This window comes from Leptosomus discolor, chromosome 21 (genome assembly GCF_034619465.1).
Source record: "Leptosomus discolor isolate bLepDis1 chromosome 21, bLepDis1.hap2, whole genome shotgun sequence".
Lineage (NCBI taxonomy): Eukaryota > Metazoa > Chordata > Aves > Leptosomiformes > Leptosomidae > Leptosomus > Leptosomus discolor.
Genome location: NC_141411.1, coordinates 5,970,717 through 5,988,278, shown reverse-complemented (window position 1 = coordinate 5,988,278; position 17,562 = coordinate 5,970,717). Strand labels below are relative to the sequence as shown.

The window sequence follows — 17,562 nt, the reverse complement described above, 5'->3', positions numbered from 1 at the left end:
GGTGCAGCAGGGTGCAGAGTGCAGGCAGGCTGCAGGGTGCAGCAGGGTGCAGCAGGGTGCAGCAGGATGCAGGGTGCAGGCAGGGTGCAGCGTGCAGCAGGCTGAAGGGTGCAGCAGGGTGCAGCAGAGTGCAGGGTGCAGCAGGGTGCAGTAGGGTGCAGCACGGTGCAGCAGGGTACAGCAGGGTGCAGTAGGGTGCAGCAGGGTGCAGGCAGGGTGCAGCAGGGTGCAGCAGGTTGAGCAGGGTGCAGGCAGGGTGCAGCAGGGTGCAGCCAGGGTGCAGTCAGGGTGCAGTCAGGGTGCAGCAGGGTGCAGCAGGGTGCAGACAGGGTGCAGCAGCGTGCAGGCAGGGTACAGCAGGGTGCAGCAGGGTACAGCAGGGTGCAGCAGGGTGCAGGCAGGGTGCAGCAGCGTGCAGGCAGGGTGCAGCAGGGTGCAGCACGTTGCAGCAGGGTACAGCAGGGTGCAGCAGGGTGCAGCCAGGGTGCAGCAGGGTGCAGGCAGGGTGCAGGCAGGGTGCAGCAGGGTGCAGCCAGGGTGCAGGCAGGGTGCAGTCAGGGTGCAGCAGGGTGCAGACAGGGTGCAGCAGGGTGCAGCAGGGTGCAGTAGGATGCAGCAGGGTGCAGCAGGTTGCATCAGGGTGCAGTCAGGGTGCAGCAGGGTGCAGCAGGGTGCAGCAGGGTGCAGGCAGGGTACAGCAGGGTGCAGCAGGGTACGACAGGGTGCAGCAGCGTGCAGGCAGGGTACAGCAGGGTGCAGACAGGGTGCAGGCAGGGTGCAGCAGGTTGCAGCAGGGTACAGCAGGGTGCAGCAGGGTGCAGCAGGGTGCAGCAGGGGCTGACGGGGGTCCCCCAGGTCCGGGCTGCAGACGGCGGTGGTGGTGCTGGCGCTGCCCAGCCTGGCCTGGCTCCTGGCCCTGCTCTCCGTCAACAGCGACGCGCTGCTCTTCCACTACCTCTTCGCCGTCTCCAACTGCCTCCAGGTCACCGCGCCCCCCCCCCCTGCGCCCCCACCGCCCCCCACCCATGTGCCCCCACAGCCCCCCACCCTTGAACCCCTATAGCCCCCCACCCCTGCGCCCCCACCGCCCCCCACCCCTGCGCCCCTATAGCCCCTCACCACTGTGCTCTGACAGCACTCACACCCCTGCACCCCTGTAGCCCCCCTCCCCCACAGCCCCCCATCCCTGCACCCCTAGAGCCCCCCACCCCTGCGCCCCTATAGTCCCCCACCGCTGCGCCTCTATAGCCCCCCACCCCTGCACCCCTATAGCCCCCCACCCCTGCACCCCCACAGCCCCCCACCCCTGCACCCCTATAGCCCCCCACCCCTGCACCCCCACAGCCCCCCACCCCTGCACTCCTATAGGTCCAACCCCTGTGCCCCTATAGCCCCCCACCTCGCACCCCCCACAGCCCCCCCACCCCTATGCCCCCACACCCCTGTGCCCCTATAGCCCCCCCAGCCCTGTGCCCCCACAGCCCCTACACCTCCACCCCTACATCCCCTACACAGTTTTTGCCCCCTCGCCAAGCCCCCCCATACCTCCTGTGCCCCCCTATACCTTCTGCCCCTATACTGCCCCATGCCCCTACACGCCTGCACCCCCCATACCCCTATACCTCCCCATACCCCTACACCTCCTTTACCCCATCCCCCTCTGTGACCACCCCACCCCTCTCCTCTCCATAGCACCCCATAGCACCCCATAGCACCCCGTAGCACCCTATAACTCCCTGAGCCCCCCCATACCTGTGTCCCCCTGTACCTTCCCGCACCCTGATATGTCTCCGTACCCCTGTGCCCCCTCCCGCTATAGCTGGGGGTGCATCCCTATATCCCTGGGGTGGGGGGCGGGTGGGATGGGGGCACCCCAGGGATGAGCCCCTCTCCTGGTGGGTGCCTGGTGGGTACCAGAGGTCACTCAGCTATTCTGGGGGGCACCCAGTGGGTATGGGGGTTCCCTTACCCAGTTTGGGGTGTCAGTGGACGGGCACCCAGTGGGTATGGGGGTCCCTCACCCAGTTTGGGGTGTCAGTGGGGGGGCACCTGGTGGGTATGGGCGGGTCCCCCACCCAGTTTGGGGTGTCAGTGGGGGGGCACCCGGTCGGTATGAGGGTCCCTCACCCAGTTTGGGGTGTCAGTGGGGGGGCACCCGGTGGATATGGGGGTCCCTCACCCAGTTTGAGGTGTCAGTGGGCGGGCACCCGGTGGGTATGGGGGTCCCTCACCCAGTTTGGGGTGTCAGTGGACGGGCACCCAGTGGGTATGGGCGGGTCCCCCACCCAGTTTGGGGTGTCGGGGGGGGGCACCCGGTCGGTATGAGGGTCCCTCACCCAGTTTGGGGTGTCAGTGGGGGGGCACCCGGTGGGTATGGGGGTCCCTCACCCAGTTTGGAGTGTCAGTGGGAGGCACCCGGTGGGTATGGGGGGGTCCCTCACCCAGTTTAGGGTGTCAGTGGGGAGCACCCAGTGGGTATGGGGGGCCCCTCAACCCCTCTGGGGTGCCGGTGGGGTCCCCTGCAGGGTGTAGATGGGGGCTGGCCCCCCCACCCCCACCCCCCCCCCCATGCCCACGCACCCCCTCCCCACCCCAGGGCCCCCTCATCTTCCTCTTCTGCGTGGTGCTGAGCAAGGAGGTGCGGAGGAGCCTGCGGCTGAGCTGCACCCGCCGCCGCGGCCCCGACCCCGCCTTGGCCACCAAATCCACCCTGACCCCCGTGAGTGCCACCGGGGGGGGGCTGGGGGGGGGGGGGGCTGGGGGTCGTGGGGCAGCCACCCACCATGGCTGTGATGTCCCCGTCCCCGCGACAGGCCTATGGCTGTGACAGCACCTACGTGGCGGGGCGGCTGTACCCAGCGCCCATGGGCGGCTCCACCGGCTCCCTGCCCAGCACCCTGCGCTCCGGCAAGAGCCACCACAGCTACATCCCCTTCGTGTGCCGGTACCGCCGGGACGGGGACATCGGGGGGGGGGGGACAGGGGGTGGGGTGGCAAGGTGACGTGGTGATGGGGTGGCGGGGTGATGGGGTGGTGGGGTGATGGGGTGGTGGTGGTGGGGTGATGGGGTGGTGGGTGGTGGGGTGATGGGGTGGTGGGGTGATGGGGTGGTGAGTGGTGGGGTGATGGGGTGGTGGGTGGTGGGGTGGTGGGGTGATGGTGGTGGGGTGATGGGGTGGTGGGTGATGGGGTGATGGGGTGGTGGGGTGGTGAGTGGTGGGGTGGTGGGGTGATGGTGGTGGGGTGATGGGGTGATGGGGTGGTGGGTGGTGGGGTGGTGGGGTGATGGGGTGATGAGGGGATGGGGTGGTGGCATGGCAGGGTGGTGGGGTGATGGGGTGGCAGGGTGGTGGGTTGGTCGGGTGATGGGGTGATGAGGTGATGGGTTGGTGGGGTGTCATGGCAGCAAGGTGGTGGGGGTGGCATGATCCTGGGGTGGGAAGAAGGCAGAGTGATGGGGTGATGGGCCGGTGGCATGGCAGCATGGCGGCAGGGTGGTGGGGTGGTGGGGTGATAGGATGGGTGGAGGAGAGCCATGGTGGCAGGGTGGCATGATGCTGGGGTGGCAGGACAGGAGGGTGATGGGCTGGTGGGGTGTCATGGCAGCAAGGTGGCGGGGTGACATGATACCGGGGTGGCAGGGTGACATGATGCTGGGTGATACGTTGGTGGCACAGCAGCATGGTGGCACGGTGGTGGGGTGATGGGGTGGGTGGAGGATGGCAGGGTGGCAGGGTGACGTGATGCTGGGGTGGCAGGGTGGTGGGGTGATGGGCCGGTGGGGTGGCATGGCAGGATGGTGGCAGGGTGGCAAGATACTGGGGTGGCAGGACGGCAGGGTGACACGATGCTGGGGTGGCGGGGCAGCCCGGCGGAGCGGTGGCGTGCCGGCCGGGTGGCGGGCTGCCGATGGGCGCGGGGTGGCAGCGCGGCGAGGTGACGGGGCGGCAGGGCGCCCGTGGGTGCCGCCGGGCACCCATGGGTGCGGGTGTCCCCTCCTCGGCAGGGAGGACTCGGGGCTGGCGGGCAGCCCGGGGCAGCGGGCCCTGGCCGAGCCCGGGGGGCTCTTCCTCGACGCCCAGGACCAGCCCGAGGGTAGGACCCCGGTGCATGTGATGAGCGCGCCCGGCCTCAGCCCGGCTGCGGGGGGGGGGGGGCGGCCGGTGGGTGCCCACGGGCACCCCCTGACCCGTGGATGTCGTGTCCCCCCCCTGCCACCCCCCAGAGCACGACACGGACTCGGACAGTGACCTGTCGCTGGAGGACGATCGCAGCGGCTCCTACGGCTCCACGCACTCCTCCGAGAGCGAGGAGGAGGCCCCCCCCGCCGGCTGGGACCCCCTGCCCGGGCCCCCCCTGCCCCCCCCCGCCCCCGGTAACGCCAGCACCCACTGGGGATGGCGGGGGGGGGGTCCCTCAGCCTGGCCAGGGGGCCCATGGGGGGGCACCCGGTGGGGATGGGGGGGGTCCCTCGCTATGTTCAGGGTGCCAAGGAGGGGGCAAGGGGGGGCCCTTGGCCTGGCTAGGGTGCCATGGGGGGTCACCCAGTGGGTTTGGGGGGGGTCCCTTGCCCTGGTTGAGGGAGTGATGGGGGGCAACCAAGGGGGTTTTGGGGTCCCTTGTGCTACCTGGGGTGTCGGGGGGGGGTGTCACCCAGTGGGTATGGGGGGGGGGGGGGGTCCCTCAGCCTGTCTGGGGGCAACCAGTGGGTACAGGGGGTCCCTCGCCCTGCCTGGGGTGCTAATGGGGGGCACCCAGTAGCCGTGGAGCGGGGGATGTCTCCTACCCAGTCTGGGGTACCAATGAGGGGGCACCCAATGGGTTTTGGTGGGGGTCTGTTGCCCTGGCTGGGGGAGTGATGGGGGGGCCATCCAAGGGGTTTTTGGGGTCCCTTGTGCTACCTGGGATGTTTGGGGGGGAGTTACCCAGTGGGTATGGTTGGGTGTCCCTCACTCTGTCTGGGGGCACCCAGTGGGTACAGGGGGTCCCTCGCCCTGCCTGGGGTGCTGATGGGGGGACACCCAGTGGGTTTGGGGGGGGGAGTCCCTTGCCTTGTCTGGGGTGCCAGGGGGGGGAGGGGGGCACCCAATGGGACCCTCACCCTGGCTGGGGTGCTGATGGCCGGGGGGGGCACCCAGTGGGGGATGGGTTGCGGGTCCCTCGCCTTGCCCATCCCAGCAGTCCCCGCCCCCCCCCCCCCCCCCCGCAGGTGACAGCTTGGTGGCCCCGGGGCGACCGTACTGGCCGGGGGAATTCGTGACAACGGCCAGCGAGAGCGAGGGGCCGGGGGGCAGCGAGACCCTGCGGGTGGAGCCGGCGGGGGGCGAGGGACCCCTCCGGGGTGACCCCCCCCCCCCGCCTCAACGGCGAGGCGCTCCCCAGGGACCCCCCGCTGCTGCCCCTCCCCCACCCCCACAAAGGTACGGGGTGCCCCGCACCCAAAGGGGTGCTATGGGGTGGGGGTGGGGGGGGGTGTACCTCAAGACTGGGGGACCCCCAACCCCTTGGGTGATGCCCCCACCTCCCACCCCCCCCCCTCGCAGGCATCCTGAAGAAGAAGTGTCTGCCCCCCATCAGCGAGCGGGGCAGCACCCAACGCCTCGGGCCCCCCCCCACCGCCCCCCGCCTCGTCGGGCAGCGAGGGCAGCAGGGTGGGGGGCACCGGCGCCCCCCGCCCCCGGCAGACCCTGCAGGAGCAGCTCAGCGGCGTCACCCCCATCGCCATGAGCATCAAGGCGGGCACGGTGGACGAGGACTCCTCCGGCTCCGAGTGAGTGCCCGGCGGATGGGTGCCAGGGTGGCCCGTGGGCGCCCTTGGGTGCCAGGGCGGTGGTTGGGTGCCCATCGGGTCAAAGGGTGGCTGTTGGGTGCCCATGGGGTGCCAGGGTTCCCACTGGGTGCCCACTGGGTGCAAGGGTGGCTGTTGGGTGCCCGTCGGGTGAAAGGGTTCCCACTGGGTGCCCATTGGGTGCAAGGATGGCTGTTGGGTGCCCATCGGTGCCAGGGTGCCCAACAGGCACCCATTGGGTGAAAGGATGGCTGTTGGGTGCCCATTGGGTGCAAGGGTTCCCACTGGGTGCCCATCAGGTGAAAGGGTGGCTGTTGGGTGCCCATCGGTGCCAGGGTGCCCAACAGGCACCCATTGGGTGAAAGGATGGCTGTTGGGTGCCCATTGGGTGCAAGGGTTCCCACCGGGTGCCCATCGGTACCAGGGTGCCCAACAGGCACCCATCGGGTCAAAGGGTGGCTGTTGGGTGCCCATTGGGTGCAAGGGTTCCCACTGGGTGCCCATCAGGTGAAAGGGTGGCTGTTGGGGGCCCATCGGTGCCAGGGTGCCGGACAGGCGCCCATTGGGTGTAAGTGTTCCCACTGGGTGCCCATTGGGTGCAAGGATGGCTGTTGGGTGCCCATCAGTGCCAGGGTGCCCAACAGGCACCCATTGGGTGAAAGGATGGCTGTTGGGTGCCCATTGGGTGCAAGGGTTCCCACTGGGTGCCCATCAGGTGAAAGGGTGGCTGTTGGGCGCCCATCGGTGCCAGGATGGCTGTTGGGTGCCCATCGGTGCCAGGGTGCCCAACAGGCACCCATCAGGTGAAAGGATGGCTGTTGGGTGCCCATTGGGTGCAAGAGTTCCCACTGGGTGCCCATCGTGTGCCAGGCGACCTGACAGATGCCCACTGGGTGCCAGGGTTCTTCTTGGGTGCCCATTGGGTGCCCAGGTTCCCGTTGGGTGCCCGTCAGGTGAAAGGATGGCTGTTGGGTGCTCATGAGGTGCCAGGGTTCCCATTGGGCACCCATTGGGTGTCCATCAGGTGCAAGGGTGGTGGTTGGGCGCCCATCGGACGCCAGGGTGCCCAACCGGTGCTCATTGGTTGCTGGGATTCCTGTTGGGCGCCCATGAAGTGCCGGCGTTCCCATTGGGCACCCATTGGGTGCAACACTGCTTCTTGGCTGCCCATTGGATGCCACGGTTCCTGTTGAGCACTCATGGGGTGAAAGGGTGGAAACTGGGTGCCCATAGGGTGCCAGGGTTCCCCATCGGGTGCCAGGGTGCCCGCTGGGTTTGAGGATGTCAGTTGGGTGCCACTGGGTGCAGGGGTGCACAAGGGGTTTGAGGGTGCTTATTGGGTGCCCACTGGGTGTGAACTGGGTGTGAGGGTGCCCATCGGGTGCCCGTTGGGTGCCAGGGTATCCACTGGGTGCTCGTTGGGTGCAAGGGTGCACACTGGGTGTGAGGGTTCCCGTTGAGCACCAGGGTGCCCGGTGGGTGCCCGACAGGTATTAACAGTGCCTGTTGGGTGCCCATTGGGTGTTGGGGTGCCCATTGGGTGTTGGGGTGCCCACTGGCTGCCCATTGGGTGCCCACTGACTGTCCACTGGGTGCCCATTGGGTGTTGGTGTGCTCATTGGGTGCCCACTGGGTGCCGGGGTGCCCACTGGGTGCCCATTTGGTGCCCATTGGGTGCCAGGATGCCCATTGGGTGCCCATTGGGTGCTGGGGCGCCCATAGTGGGGCAGGGGGAGGGGACCAGGGTGGCATCGCGGTGGGGTACCAGGGTGGGGGGGCTCCCCGCCCGCGGGCACTAACCCTCCCTCTTCTCTCCTCTCCGCCCCCCCCTCGCCCAGATTTCTGTTTTTTAATTTCCTCCATTAACCCACGGGGGGGGGGGCCGGGGGGGGGGGGGGGCTCCTGCCCCTCCCCTCCTCCCATCCCCCCCACCCACCCCCCCCCCTCCATCTCCCCCCGTCCGGGCGAGCGCTGGGTGCGGAGGGCGCGGAGGGCACCCTGGCACCCACCTCGCCCCCGATCACGCATCCGTCTGTCTTGTTTTTTTATCCCACCCCCCCCCCCCCCCCTTCGTGCCCACCCCCTGTCCGTCTGTCTGTCCGTGTGTCGTCGTGTCCCCCCCCCCCCGCCAGGAGCGACGAGACCTCCATCTAACGGGGACCCAGCGGGCACCCCCCTGCCCGTGCCACCACGCTGGGGACACCGGGACGGGGGGACGGCGGGGGGGGGGGGGGGTGACAGCAGGATGGGGGGGGGGGTGGCATCAGGATGGGGGGGGGGGGGGGGTGGCATCTCGAGGGGGCACAGAGCCACAGGCACACCCGCCCCCCCCCCCCCCCCATTGCACTTTGGATCCTGGCAGGGATTTGCCCCCCCACCCACCTTGGAGGGGGAGATGTGGCATAGGGTGCCCCCCCGCCCCCATGAGCCCCCCCCCCCCCCCCCGCCCCCCCAGCATCACCCACAGCCCCTGTACCCGGTGGAGGGTTTTATTTAAAAAATACATGAAAAATACAAAAAAAAAAGGATATAGAAACCCCCCCCTCCCCCATCCATGGGGCCACCCCCCCCCAGGTGGGGGGCGGGGGGGGGGCACATGGTGTGGGGAGGGGGAGGGGATCAGTTGGGGGGTGCAGGGATGTGTGGGCGCCCCCCCTCCCACCCCAATTCTTTGCCTCCCCCCCCCCCCCCAGGGGTGAGGCTGAGGTGGTGGCAGGGTGGTTGGGGGGGGCGGTGAGGGACCCCTGGGTGCTGGGGGGTGAGGGGGGGCGGGGGGGGGGTTTCCTACTGCTGACGTGACCTTTTGTAATTAAAGCAAAATCCAACCTGCGCCTCTGCCTCATCCCTGGGGGGGGCCCAGTTCTGCCCCCCCCCCCCCCCCGTGCCTCAGTTTCCCCAGTTCCCCCCTTCCTCACCCATGCACCAGGACCGGGGGAGGGGGGAGGGGTGGGGGCTGTGTCCGGGCACCTCAAGCTCCTCTGGGTGGGTGGGTGGGTGGGTGGGTGGCGGGAGGGGGGGGGTGTCACCTCGGGGTGCTGCTCACCACCGTCTTCCGGGGAGGGCGAAGGCGGCTGGGGGGGGGTCCCGGTTTGCACCCCGAGCCAGCGGCCGGGGGGGGCCGCCCGTGCAGCCCCCGTGCCTGCAATGGGGAGAGCAGCTGTGGGGCAACTGAGGCAGGGGGGGAGGGGGGCACCCCCGTGCCCCCAACCCCCCCCCCCCCCCCCCCCAGCAGCACCCATCCTTACCTCTGGGGGCGGGTGCCCTCCCGCCCGGTGCTGCCCCCCCCGCCGGGGTCCGGCCGGGCGCCCTGGGGATGGCGCTGGGGGCAGGGGGGTGGCCGGAGGGGACAGGGACGGTGGTGGCCCTGGTGCGGGGCTGGCGGGTGGCGGGGGGGCAAGGGGCAGCGCCCCCCCTCGCCTTCGGCTGGCCTGGGGAGAAAGGGGAGTTGTGGGGGCGCAGCGGGGGCACCCCGACCCCCCCCCCCCCACCTCCACCCCACGGTGGGGTTTGGGGTCGTTTCGACACCCGCTTGGGTGCTGGATCTCTGGTGCGGCTCGGCACCCCGTCTCCCACCCCATGGCGGGGGTGCCCCATGGCGGGGGTGCCCCATGGTGGGGGTGCCCCATGGCGGGGGTGCCCCAAGGCAGGGGTGCCCTATGGAGGGGGTGCCCCACAGCACAGGTTCCCCATGGATTGGGTGCCCTATGGAGTGGGTGCCCCATGGCACAGGTGCCCCATGGTGGGGGCGCCCCGTGGTGTAGGTGCCCCATGACACCGGTGCCCCATGGTGGGGGCACCCCACGGCACAGATTCCCTATGGAGCGGGTGCCCTATGGAGTGGGTGCCCCATGGCATGGGTGCCCCATGACACCAGTGCCCCATGGTGTGGGTGCCCCGTGACACCAGTGCCCCATGGTGTGGGTGCCCCATGGTGTGGGTGCCCCATGGCGTGGGTGCCCCATGACACCAGTGCCCCATGGTGTGGGTGCCCCATGGTGTGGGTGCCCCATGGCATGGGTGCCCCGTGACACCAGTGCCCCATGGCACAGGTGCCCCATGGCGTGGGTGCCCCATGGTGTGGGTGCCCCACGCCCAGGTTGTCCCTGTTCGCGTCCCCGTCCCCCCGCAGAGCCGGTACCTGCTGTCCCCGCCTGGAGGGGCTCCGACTTGCCCCGGCTCCCGGCCCCCTGCCCCCGGGGAGGGCAAGGCCGTGGGGGGCCCACCCGGCTTGGGGGGGGCCCCCTGGCCCCAGGGGGACCCTTCGGCGCCGCTGTGGGGTGACAACTGGGCGAGACCTGGAAGCAGAGGAGGGGAGGGGACAGGGATGTGGCTCAGTGGGTGCCCACCACCCCAGCGGGGCCGCGGTGCCCCTCTTTGGGGACATGAGGGTGGCACTTGGAGCCCCCTACCCCAAGATGGGGTTGGAGGGGGCGGGGGGCAAGTTTAGGACTTCAGCCCTGGTGAGATCCCAGTGTGGGGCTATACTGGGAGCACTGGGAACCCCACCGCCCCCCCCCCCCCCCGTGAGGTGCCACCTACCTTCCGGGTGCTGGGGGCGTTGGTGGCAGCGGGGGCACCCCGGGGCTTGGCGGGGGGCCGGGTGGTGGCAGCGGAGGTGGCGGTGGCGGCGGCGGCGGGGGGGTCCCCGTGCCTCCACGGTGGGCAGCAGCGCCCGGACGGGGCTGTCCTTCACCACGAAGGTCTGGCGACGGGGGCTGCGGGGGCTGCGGGGGCTGCGGGGGCTGCGGGGGGCGGCTGGGGGGCTTGGGGGGGGTCGGGGGAGGCAGGTGACATTGCTCCAGCTGTGCCGCCAGGCGTGTGGCCTCCCGCACCATCTCCTCCAGGCGGGCACCGCGCAGGGGGGTCCAGCACCCGCTGCCCCCCCCGGCCCCCGCCCCGGCTGGGCTCTTCTCCTCCTCCTCCTCCTCCTCCTCTTCCTCCTGGCTGCGGGGTGAAGGCCGGCGTTAGCCCCATCTTGGCTCCCTGAGCTGCCCCCCACACCCCGTGTCACCCACCACCTTGCCCAGGAGGTGGCATGTACCCCCCCGCCCTCCATGCCACCCAGAACCCCCATGTCCCCCATCATGCCAGCCGCAGGGTGGCACGGCTCCCTGGACCCCCAGGACGCCGGCCATGGGGTGGCATGTCCCCCATGTCCCCTAGGACATTGGCAATGGGGTGGCATGTGCCCCGTGATGTCAGGACCTTGGCCACGGGGTGACATGTCTCCTAGGACCCTCTTCACAGGGTGGCATGTCCCCCACGTCCCCCAGAACCCCATCCATGGGGCAGCATGTCCCCAGTGTCCCTGGCCATAGGGGGACATGTCTCCCAGGACCCAGCCATGGGGTAACATGTCCCCCATGTCCCCCAGAAACCTGGCCATGGGGTGACATGTCCCAAGGAAGCTGGCCATGGGGATAACAAGTCCCCCAGGACCCCAGCCATGGGGCAACACCTCTCCCATGTGCCCCAGAAGCCCGGCCATGGGCTGGCATGTCCCCCATGTCCCCCAAGACCCCATCCATGGGGTGACATGTCCCTCATGCTGCTAGAACCTTGGCCACGGGGTGGCATGTCCCCCAGGACCCCAGCCATGGGGTAACATGTCTCCCATGTCCCCCAGAAGCCTGGCCATGGGGTGGCATGTCCCCCATGATGCCAGGACCTTGGCCGTGGGGTGGCATCTGTCCCATGTCCCCCAGGACCCCATCCATGAGGTGGCTTGTCCCCCATGTCCCCCAAGACCCCATCCATGGGGTGACATGTCCCCCATGATGCCAGGACCTCGTTAAGGGGGTGGGATGTGCCCCCCCTCACCTGTCAGAAGGGGACAGGATCCCGAAGTCGAAGCTCTCCTCGGTGACAAAGCGGACATCTGGGGGGACACACGGGGTGAGCCCCGGCCCCCCGGCACCGGGGGGGGGGGGGGACACGGGGAGGGGTGTGACATGGGGGGGACACACAGCGCCGGCACTGTCCTACCTCTCTCCTCAGCCATCGCCTCCGCCTCGGCCTGCAGCACCGGGGCTGCCTGGTGGCGAGTGAGGGGTGACCCACGGCCCCCACCCGTGTCCCGGACCCCCACCCATGTCCCGGACCCCCACCCGTATCCCCAGCCCCCGGGTGTCACCGGCCAGCGCCCGGGGACGGCACCCGCCGGTGCCAGGGACAGTCGGGGCTTTGTGCCACCGGGGACGGCACAGCCGGCGCGGGCACAGCACGGCTGGGGGGGGGCGACACCGGGGGACCCCCCCCTGCCCCCCCACCCGGGGAAACCCCAACCCCACACCCCCAGCCCAGGGGGTCCTCAGTCCCACAATGGGGGGGGGTGGGGTGTCCCAGCCCAGCACCCCGATCCCTGGTGCATCCCAGCCCCACACCGAGGGGTCCCAGGACCCAGCCCCCCCCTTGAGGGTCCCAGACCCGCACCCCGACCTCGGGGGGATCCCCAGCCCCACACCCTGACCCCGGAGGGGGTCCCAGCCCCCCACCGAGGGGTCCCAGCACAGGACCCCGATCCCTGAGCGGCCCCAGCCCCCCACGCTAAAAGGGTCCCTCCCAGCACCCACCGGGGGGGTCCCAGCGCCCACCGGGGGGGTCCCAGCGCCCACCGGGGGACCCCAACGCCACACCGGGGGGTCCTAGTCCCGCACCGCGATCCCTACGGGACCCCATCCCTACACCGGGTGACCCCATCCCCGCACCAGGGGGGGGTTCCAGCCCCGCACCCCCATCCCCCCGGCACCCCATCCCCGCACCGAGGGGGTCCCAGCCCCGCATCCCGGTCCCCCCGGAATCCCAGCCCCACACCGGGGGGTCCCATCCCCTCCTCCCGGGGACCCCCCAGCCCCCCCCCCGCAGGGTCCCCTCTCCCCGGTGTTCCCCCCCCCCTCCGCCCACGCTCCCGGTTGGCCCCGCCCCCGCTCCCGCTCCCCCCCCCCCCCCCCCCGCCCCCCCCCCGGCCCCGCTCACCGCCGCCCGCCCCCGGCTCCCGCTGGCCGCGCGCGCGCGGAGGGGGGGGCGTGGCCCCAGCGGAGGGGGGGGGGGGAGGGGGGCGTGTCCTCGTTCGAATTCCCCCTCCCCTGCGTCACAATAGCGCCGCGCCCGCCCGCCGCGCGGATTGGCCTTCCTCTTCGCCCCCGCCCCCCGCCAATCGCTCTCTTCCCATTGGTCGCCGCGGGGAAGGGGGGCGTGTCTCCGGAAGAGCGCGGCGGCCCGGGGTCCTTCCGCCGCCGCCGCCGCCGCCGCCGCCGCCGCCGCCGCCGCCGCAGCAGCATGGCCGCCGTCCCGCCCGACTCCTGGCAGCCGCCCACCGTCTCCATGGAGACCACGTAAGGGGCGGGGCCGCACTCCCCGGTACCGGTACCGGCACCGGCAGCGGGCGGCCCTTCCCACCCCCTCCGCCCGCCCACTTCTCCGGCACCGGGAGCACCTCCGACCCTCCCCACCCCGCCGGTACCGGACAGCCCCTAGTTTCCCTCCCCGGTACCGGACAGCCCCCGGTTCCCCTGGGCGCTGGGAAGCCTCTAGTGTCTCCCGGTACCGGACAGCCCCAGTTCCACTCGGTGTCCGTTATCCCCCAGTCCCCCCGGTACCGGGCAGCCCTCGTTATCCCCCAGTACCAGCCAGTCCCGGTTGTCCGCCCCCCCTCCCCCGGTACCGCACAGTCCCCGGTCCCCTTGGGTGCTGGGAACCTCCCAGTGTCTCCCGGTACCGGACAGCCCCCATTATCCCCCAGTCCCACCCAGTCCCGGTTGCTTCCCCTCCAGTGATGGACAGCCCCCGGTTCCCCTCCCCGGCACCGGGCAGCCCCCCGCGGTACCGAACAGCCCCCGGTTGCCCCCCCACACACACACTCCCCAACACCCCCCAGCCCCGTATCCCCTGCCCTGGCTCTGGGTCTGAGCCCCCGTAGGGGAGGAGGCACCATGGGGTGACACCCCCCCCCCTCCCCCCGGTGCCGGTACCGGTGCCGGTGCGGCGGCAGGATGGGCCCGCTGGTGCTGGAGCTGTACTGGAAACACGCCCCCCGCACCTGCAAGAACTTCGCCGAGCTCTGCCGCCGCGGCTACTACAACGGCACCAAGTTCCACCGGGTCATCAAGGACTTCATGGTGCAGGGGGGGGACCCCACCGGTACCGGTGAGAGACACCACCCCCCCCCCCCCTCCCCGCGGGCCCTCCCGTGCCGGGGCTGCCGGGGGGGGGGGTGTCGCGGCTGAGTGTCCCCCACCCCCTCCGTAGGTCGCGGTGGTGCCTCCATCTACGGCAAACAGTTTGAGGACGAGCTGCACCCCGAGCTGAAGTTCACCGGTGAGCAGAAACCATCGCCAGGAGGTCAAAACCCCCCACCCGGGGGGGGGGGGGGGGGGCGTGTCCCCCGTGTCCCCCCCAGGACCCCATCGATGGGGTGGCGTGTCCCCCAGGAGCCTGGCCGTGGCCCAAGGAAGCTGGCCGGGGGGGTGACATGTCCCCCAGGAGCCTGGCGGTGGGGTGGCGTGTCCTCCGTGATGCTAGAACCTTGGCCATGAGGTGGCTTGTCCCCCATGTCCCCTAAGAGCCCATCCATGGGGTGGCATGTCCTCCATGATGCTAGAACCTTGGCCACGAGGTGGCTTCTCCCCCGTGTCCCCCAAGACCCCGTCCATGGGGTGGCATGTCCCTGATGCTGCCAGAACCTTGGCCATAGGGTGACATGTCCCCCAAGACCCCATTCATAGGCTGACATGACCCCCAGGAGGCTGGCCGTGGGGTGACATGGCCCCCAAGACCCCATCCATGGTGTGCCATGTCTTCCATGATGCTAGAACCTTGGCCATCAGGTGGCTTGTCCCCCATGTCCCACAAGACCCCATCCATGGGGTGGCATGTCCCACATGATGTCAGAACCTTTGCCGCAGGGTGATGTGTCCCCCAGGACCCCGTCCATGAGTTGACATGACCTCCAGGAGGCTGGCCGTGGGGTGGCGTGTCCCCCATGTTGCCAGGGCCTTGGCTATGGGGTGGCATGTCCCCCAAGACCCCATCCATAGGTTGACGTGACCCCCATGATGCCAGAACCTTGGCTGTGGGGTGACATCTCTCCCTGGACCCCATCCGTGGGTTGACAGGACACCCAGGACCCCAGCCGTGGGGTAACATGTCTCCCATGTATCCCAGAACCTGGGCCATGGGGTGACATGTCCCCCAAGACCCCATTCATGGGGTGGCATGTCCCTGACGCTGCCAGAACCTTGGCCATGGTGTGGTATGTCCCCCATGTCCCCTGAGATCCCATCTGTGGGGTGGCATGTCTCTCATGATGCCAGAACCTTGGCCAGTGGGTGACATGTCCCCCAAGACCCCCATCCGTGGGGTGGTATATCCCCCAAGACCCCATGCATGGTGTGCCATGTCCCCCAAGACCTCCAACCATGGGGTGGTATGTCCACCATGTCCCCCAAGACCCCGTCTGTGGTGTGCCATGTCCCCCAAAACCCCCATCCATGGGGTGGTATGTCCCCTAAGACCCCAACCATGGGGTGGTATATCCCCCAAGACCCCATGTGTGGTGTGCCATGTCCCCCAAGACCTCCAACCATGGGGTGATATGTCCCCCAAGACCCCATGCATGGTGTGCCATGTCCCCCAAGACGCCATGCGTGGTGAGCCATGTCCCCCAAGACCTCCAACCATGGGGTGGTATGACCACCATGTCCCCCAAGACCCCATGCATGGTGTGCCATGTCCCCCAAGACCCCCATCCCTGGTGTGCCATGTCCCCCAAGACCCCATGCATGGTGTGCCATGTCCCCCAAGACCCCCATCCCTGGTGTGCCATGTCCCCCAAGACCCCATGCATGGTGTGCCATGTCCCCCAAGACCCCCATCCCTGGTGTGCCATGTCTCCCAAGACCCCCATCCCTGGTGTGCCATGTCCCCCAACACCCCATGCATGGTGTGCCATGTCCCCCAAGACCTCCAACCATGGGGTGGTATGTCCACCATGTCCCCCAAGACCCCATGCATGGTGTGCCATGTCCCTCAAGACCCCATCCCTGGTGTGCCATGTCCCCCAACACCCCCATCCCCAGGGCGCCACACCTCCCACGATACCAGTTCAACCCTTCTCCCCCCCAAAAACCCCCCAAACCCCCCCCCCCGATAAGCATCCCATTAACCGTGTCCATCCCTCCTTCCACCCGTCCGTCCATCCCAGGTGCCGGCATCCTGGCGATGGCCAACGCGGGGCCGGACACCAACGGCAGCCAGTTCTTCCTGACGCTGGGCCCGGCGCAGTGGCTGGACGGGAAGCACAGCATCTTCGGGAGGGTCTGCCAGGGCATGGGGGTGCTGGGCCGCCTCGCCATGGTGGAGACCAACGCCCAGGACCGGCCCCTCGACGACGTCAAGGTCATCAAGGCGTTTCCTTCGGGGTAGGGGGGGGGGGGGAGTGTCCATGGCGGGTGTGTGTGTCCCCCCCCTGCCCCGCTTTGGGGTTGTTGTAATAAAAGAGGTGGGACGTGGTGGTGACACGGCGTGGTGGGGGGTTTTGGAGGGCAGAGGTGGCCCCGGCATGGGTAGGGGGGCTTGGTGGCCCCCCAAAAGTGGCTCATGGGGGCCTGTCTCCCCCCGTGGGGAGGGTTGATGGCAGAGGTGGCCCCGGCATGGGTGGGGGGCATGGTGGCCCCCCAAAAGTGGCTTATGGGGGCCTGTCTCCCCCCATGGGGGTGGGTTTTGAGGTGGCCCCAGCATGGTTGGGGGCCTTGGTGGCCCCCCCTAAAAGTGGCTCATGGGGGCCTGTCTCCCCCCGTGGGGAGTTTTCTGATGGCAGAGGTGGCCCCAGCATGGGTGGGGGGCTTGGTGGCCCACCAAAAGTGGCTTATGGGGGCCTGTCTCCCCCCGTGGGGGGGGGGTTTGAGGTGGCCCCGGCATGGTTTGGGGCCTTGGTTCCCCCCCCCCCAAAAGTGTCTTATGGGGGCCTGTCTCCCCCCGGGGGGGGGGGTTGATGGCAGAGGTGGCCCCGGCATGGGTGGGGGGGCTTGGTGGCCCCCCAAAAGCGGCTTATGGGGGCCTGTCTCCCCCCGTGAGGGGTGGGGTTTGAGGTGGCCCCGGCATGGTTTGGGGCCTTGGTGCCCCCCCCCCCAAAAGTGTCTTATGGGGGCCTGTCTCCCCCCGTGGGGGTGGGTTTTGAGGTGGCCCCAGCATGGTTGGGGGCCTTGGTGGCCCCCCCTAAAAGTAGCTTATGGGGGCCTGTCTCCCCCCGTGGGGGGGGTTGATGGCAGAGGTGGCTCCAGCATGGTTGGGGGGCATGGTGGCCCCCCCTAAAAGTGGCTTATGGGGGCCTGTCTCCCCCCGTGGGGGGGGTTGATGGCAGAGGTGGCCCCAGCATGGTTGGGGGGCATGGTGGCCCCCCCTAAAAGTGGCTTATGGGGGCCTGTCTCCCCCCGTGGTGGGGGTTGATGGCAGAGGTGGCCCCAGCATGGTTGGGGGGCATGGTGGCCCCCCCTAAAAGTGGCTTATGGGGGCCTGTCTCCCCCCGTGGGGAGTTTTCTGATGGCAGAGGTGGCCCCAGCATGGGTGGGGGGCTTGGTGGCCCACCAAAAGTGGCTTATGGGGGCCTGTCTCCCCCCGTGGGGGGGGGGGTTTGAGGTGGCCCCGGCATGGTTTGGGGCCTTGGTGCCCCCCCCCCCAGAAGTGGCTTATGGGGGCCTGTCTCCCCCCGGGGGGGGGGGTTGATGGCAGAGGTGGCCCCGGCATGGGTGGGGGGGCTTGGTGGCCCCCCAAAAGCG

General features: G+C 69.7%; 3 protein-coding genes across 3 annotated transcripts in view; 2 read left to right on the top strand and 1 right to left on the bottom strand.

Annotated features, from left to right (window-relative positions):
• CELSR2 (cadherin EGF LAG seven-pass G-type receptor 2) overlaps window positions 1-7,654 on the top strand; it is a 43,408-nt gene extending 35,754 nt beyond the window's left edge. Inside the window, 10 exon segments of the mRNA XM_086476386.1 lie at window positions 856-982; window positions 2,597-2,719; window positions 2,814-2,944; window positions 4,007-4,095; window positions 4,226-4,375; window positions 5,210-5,361; window positions 5,363-5,420; window positions 5,544-5,599; window positions 5,601-5,770; window positions 7,627-7,654. Of these exon segments, the coding sequence (XP_086332512.1) occupies window positions 856-982; window positions 2,597-2,719; window positions 2,814-2,944; window positions 4,007-4,095; window positions 4,226-4,375; window positions 5,210-5,361; window positions 5,363-5,420; window positions 5,544-5,599; window positions 5,601-5,770; window positions 7,627-7,654 (1,084 nt within the window).
• A 1,156-nt stretch (window positions 7,655-8,810) lies between these two features.
• On the bottom strand, window positions 8,811-12,571 carry PSRC1 (proline and serine rich coiled-coil 1). The gene is given in 10 exon segments (XM_086476520.1): window positions 8,811-8,903; window positions 8,905-8,927; window positions 9,034-9,216; window positions 9,927-10,083; window positions 10,328-10,389; window positions 10,421-10,541; window positions 10,543-10,732; window positions 11,609-11,769; window positions 11,896-12,014; window positions 12,550-12,571. Coding segments are annotated over 10 exon segments (1,131 nt in total).
• Window positions 12,572-13,066: 495 nt separating this feature from the next.
• On the top strand, window positions 13,067-16,210 carry PPIL1 (peptidylprolyl isomerase like 1). Its single transcript, XM_086476458.1, has 4 exons — window positions 13,067-13,122; window positions 13,779-13,933; window positions 14,036-14,104; window positions 15,990-16,210. Exons 1-4 carry the CDS (start codon window positions 13,067-13,069, stop codon window positions 16,208-16,210), a joined length of 501 nt encoding a protein of 166 aa, XP_086332584.1.
• Window positions 16,211-17,562: the final 1,352 nt, after the last annotated feature.

Coding starts and splice junctions, on each gene's coding strand:
- PPIL1 (XM_086476458.1), top strand. CDS start 13,067: ATGGCCGCCGTCCCGCCCGACTCCTGGCAGCCGCCCACCGTCTCCATG. Junction 13,934..14,035: donor GGGGGACCCCACCGGTACCG/GTGAGAGACACC, acceptor CCCCCTCCGTAG/GTCGCGGTGGTGCCTCCATC. Junction 14,105..15,989: donor CCCCGAGCTGAAGTTCACCG/GTGAGCAGAAAC, acceptor CGTCCATCCCAG/GTGCCGGCATCCTGGCGATG.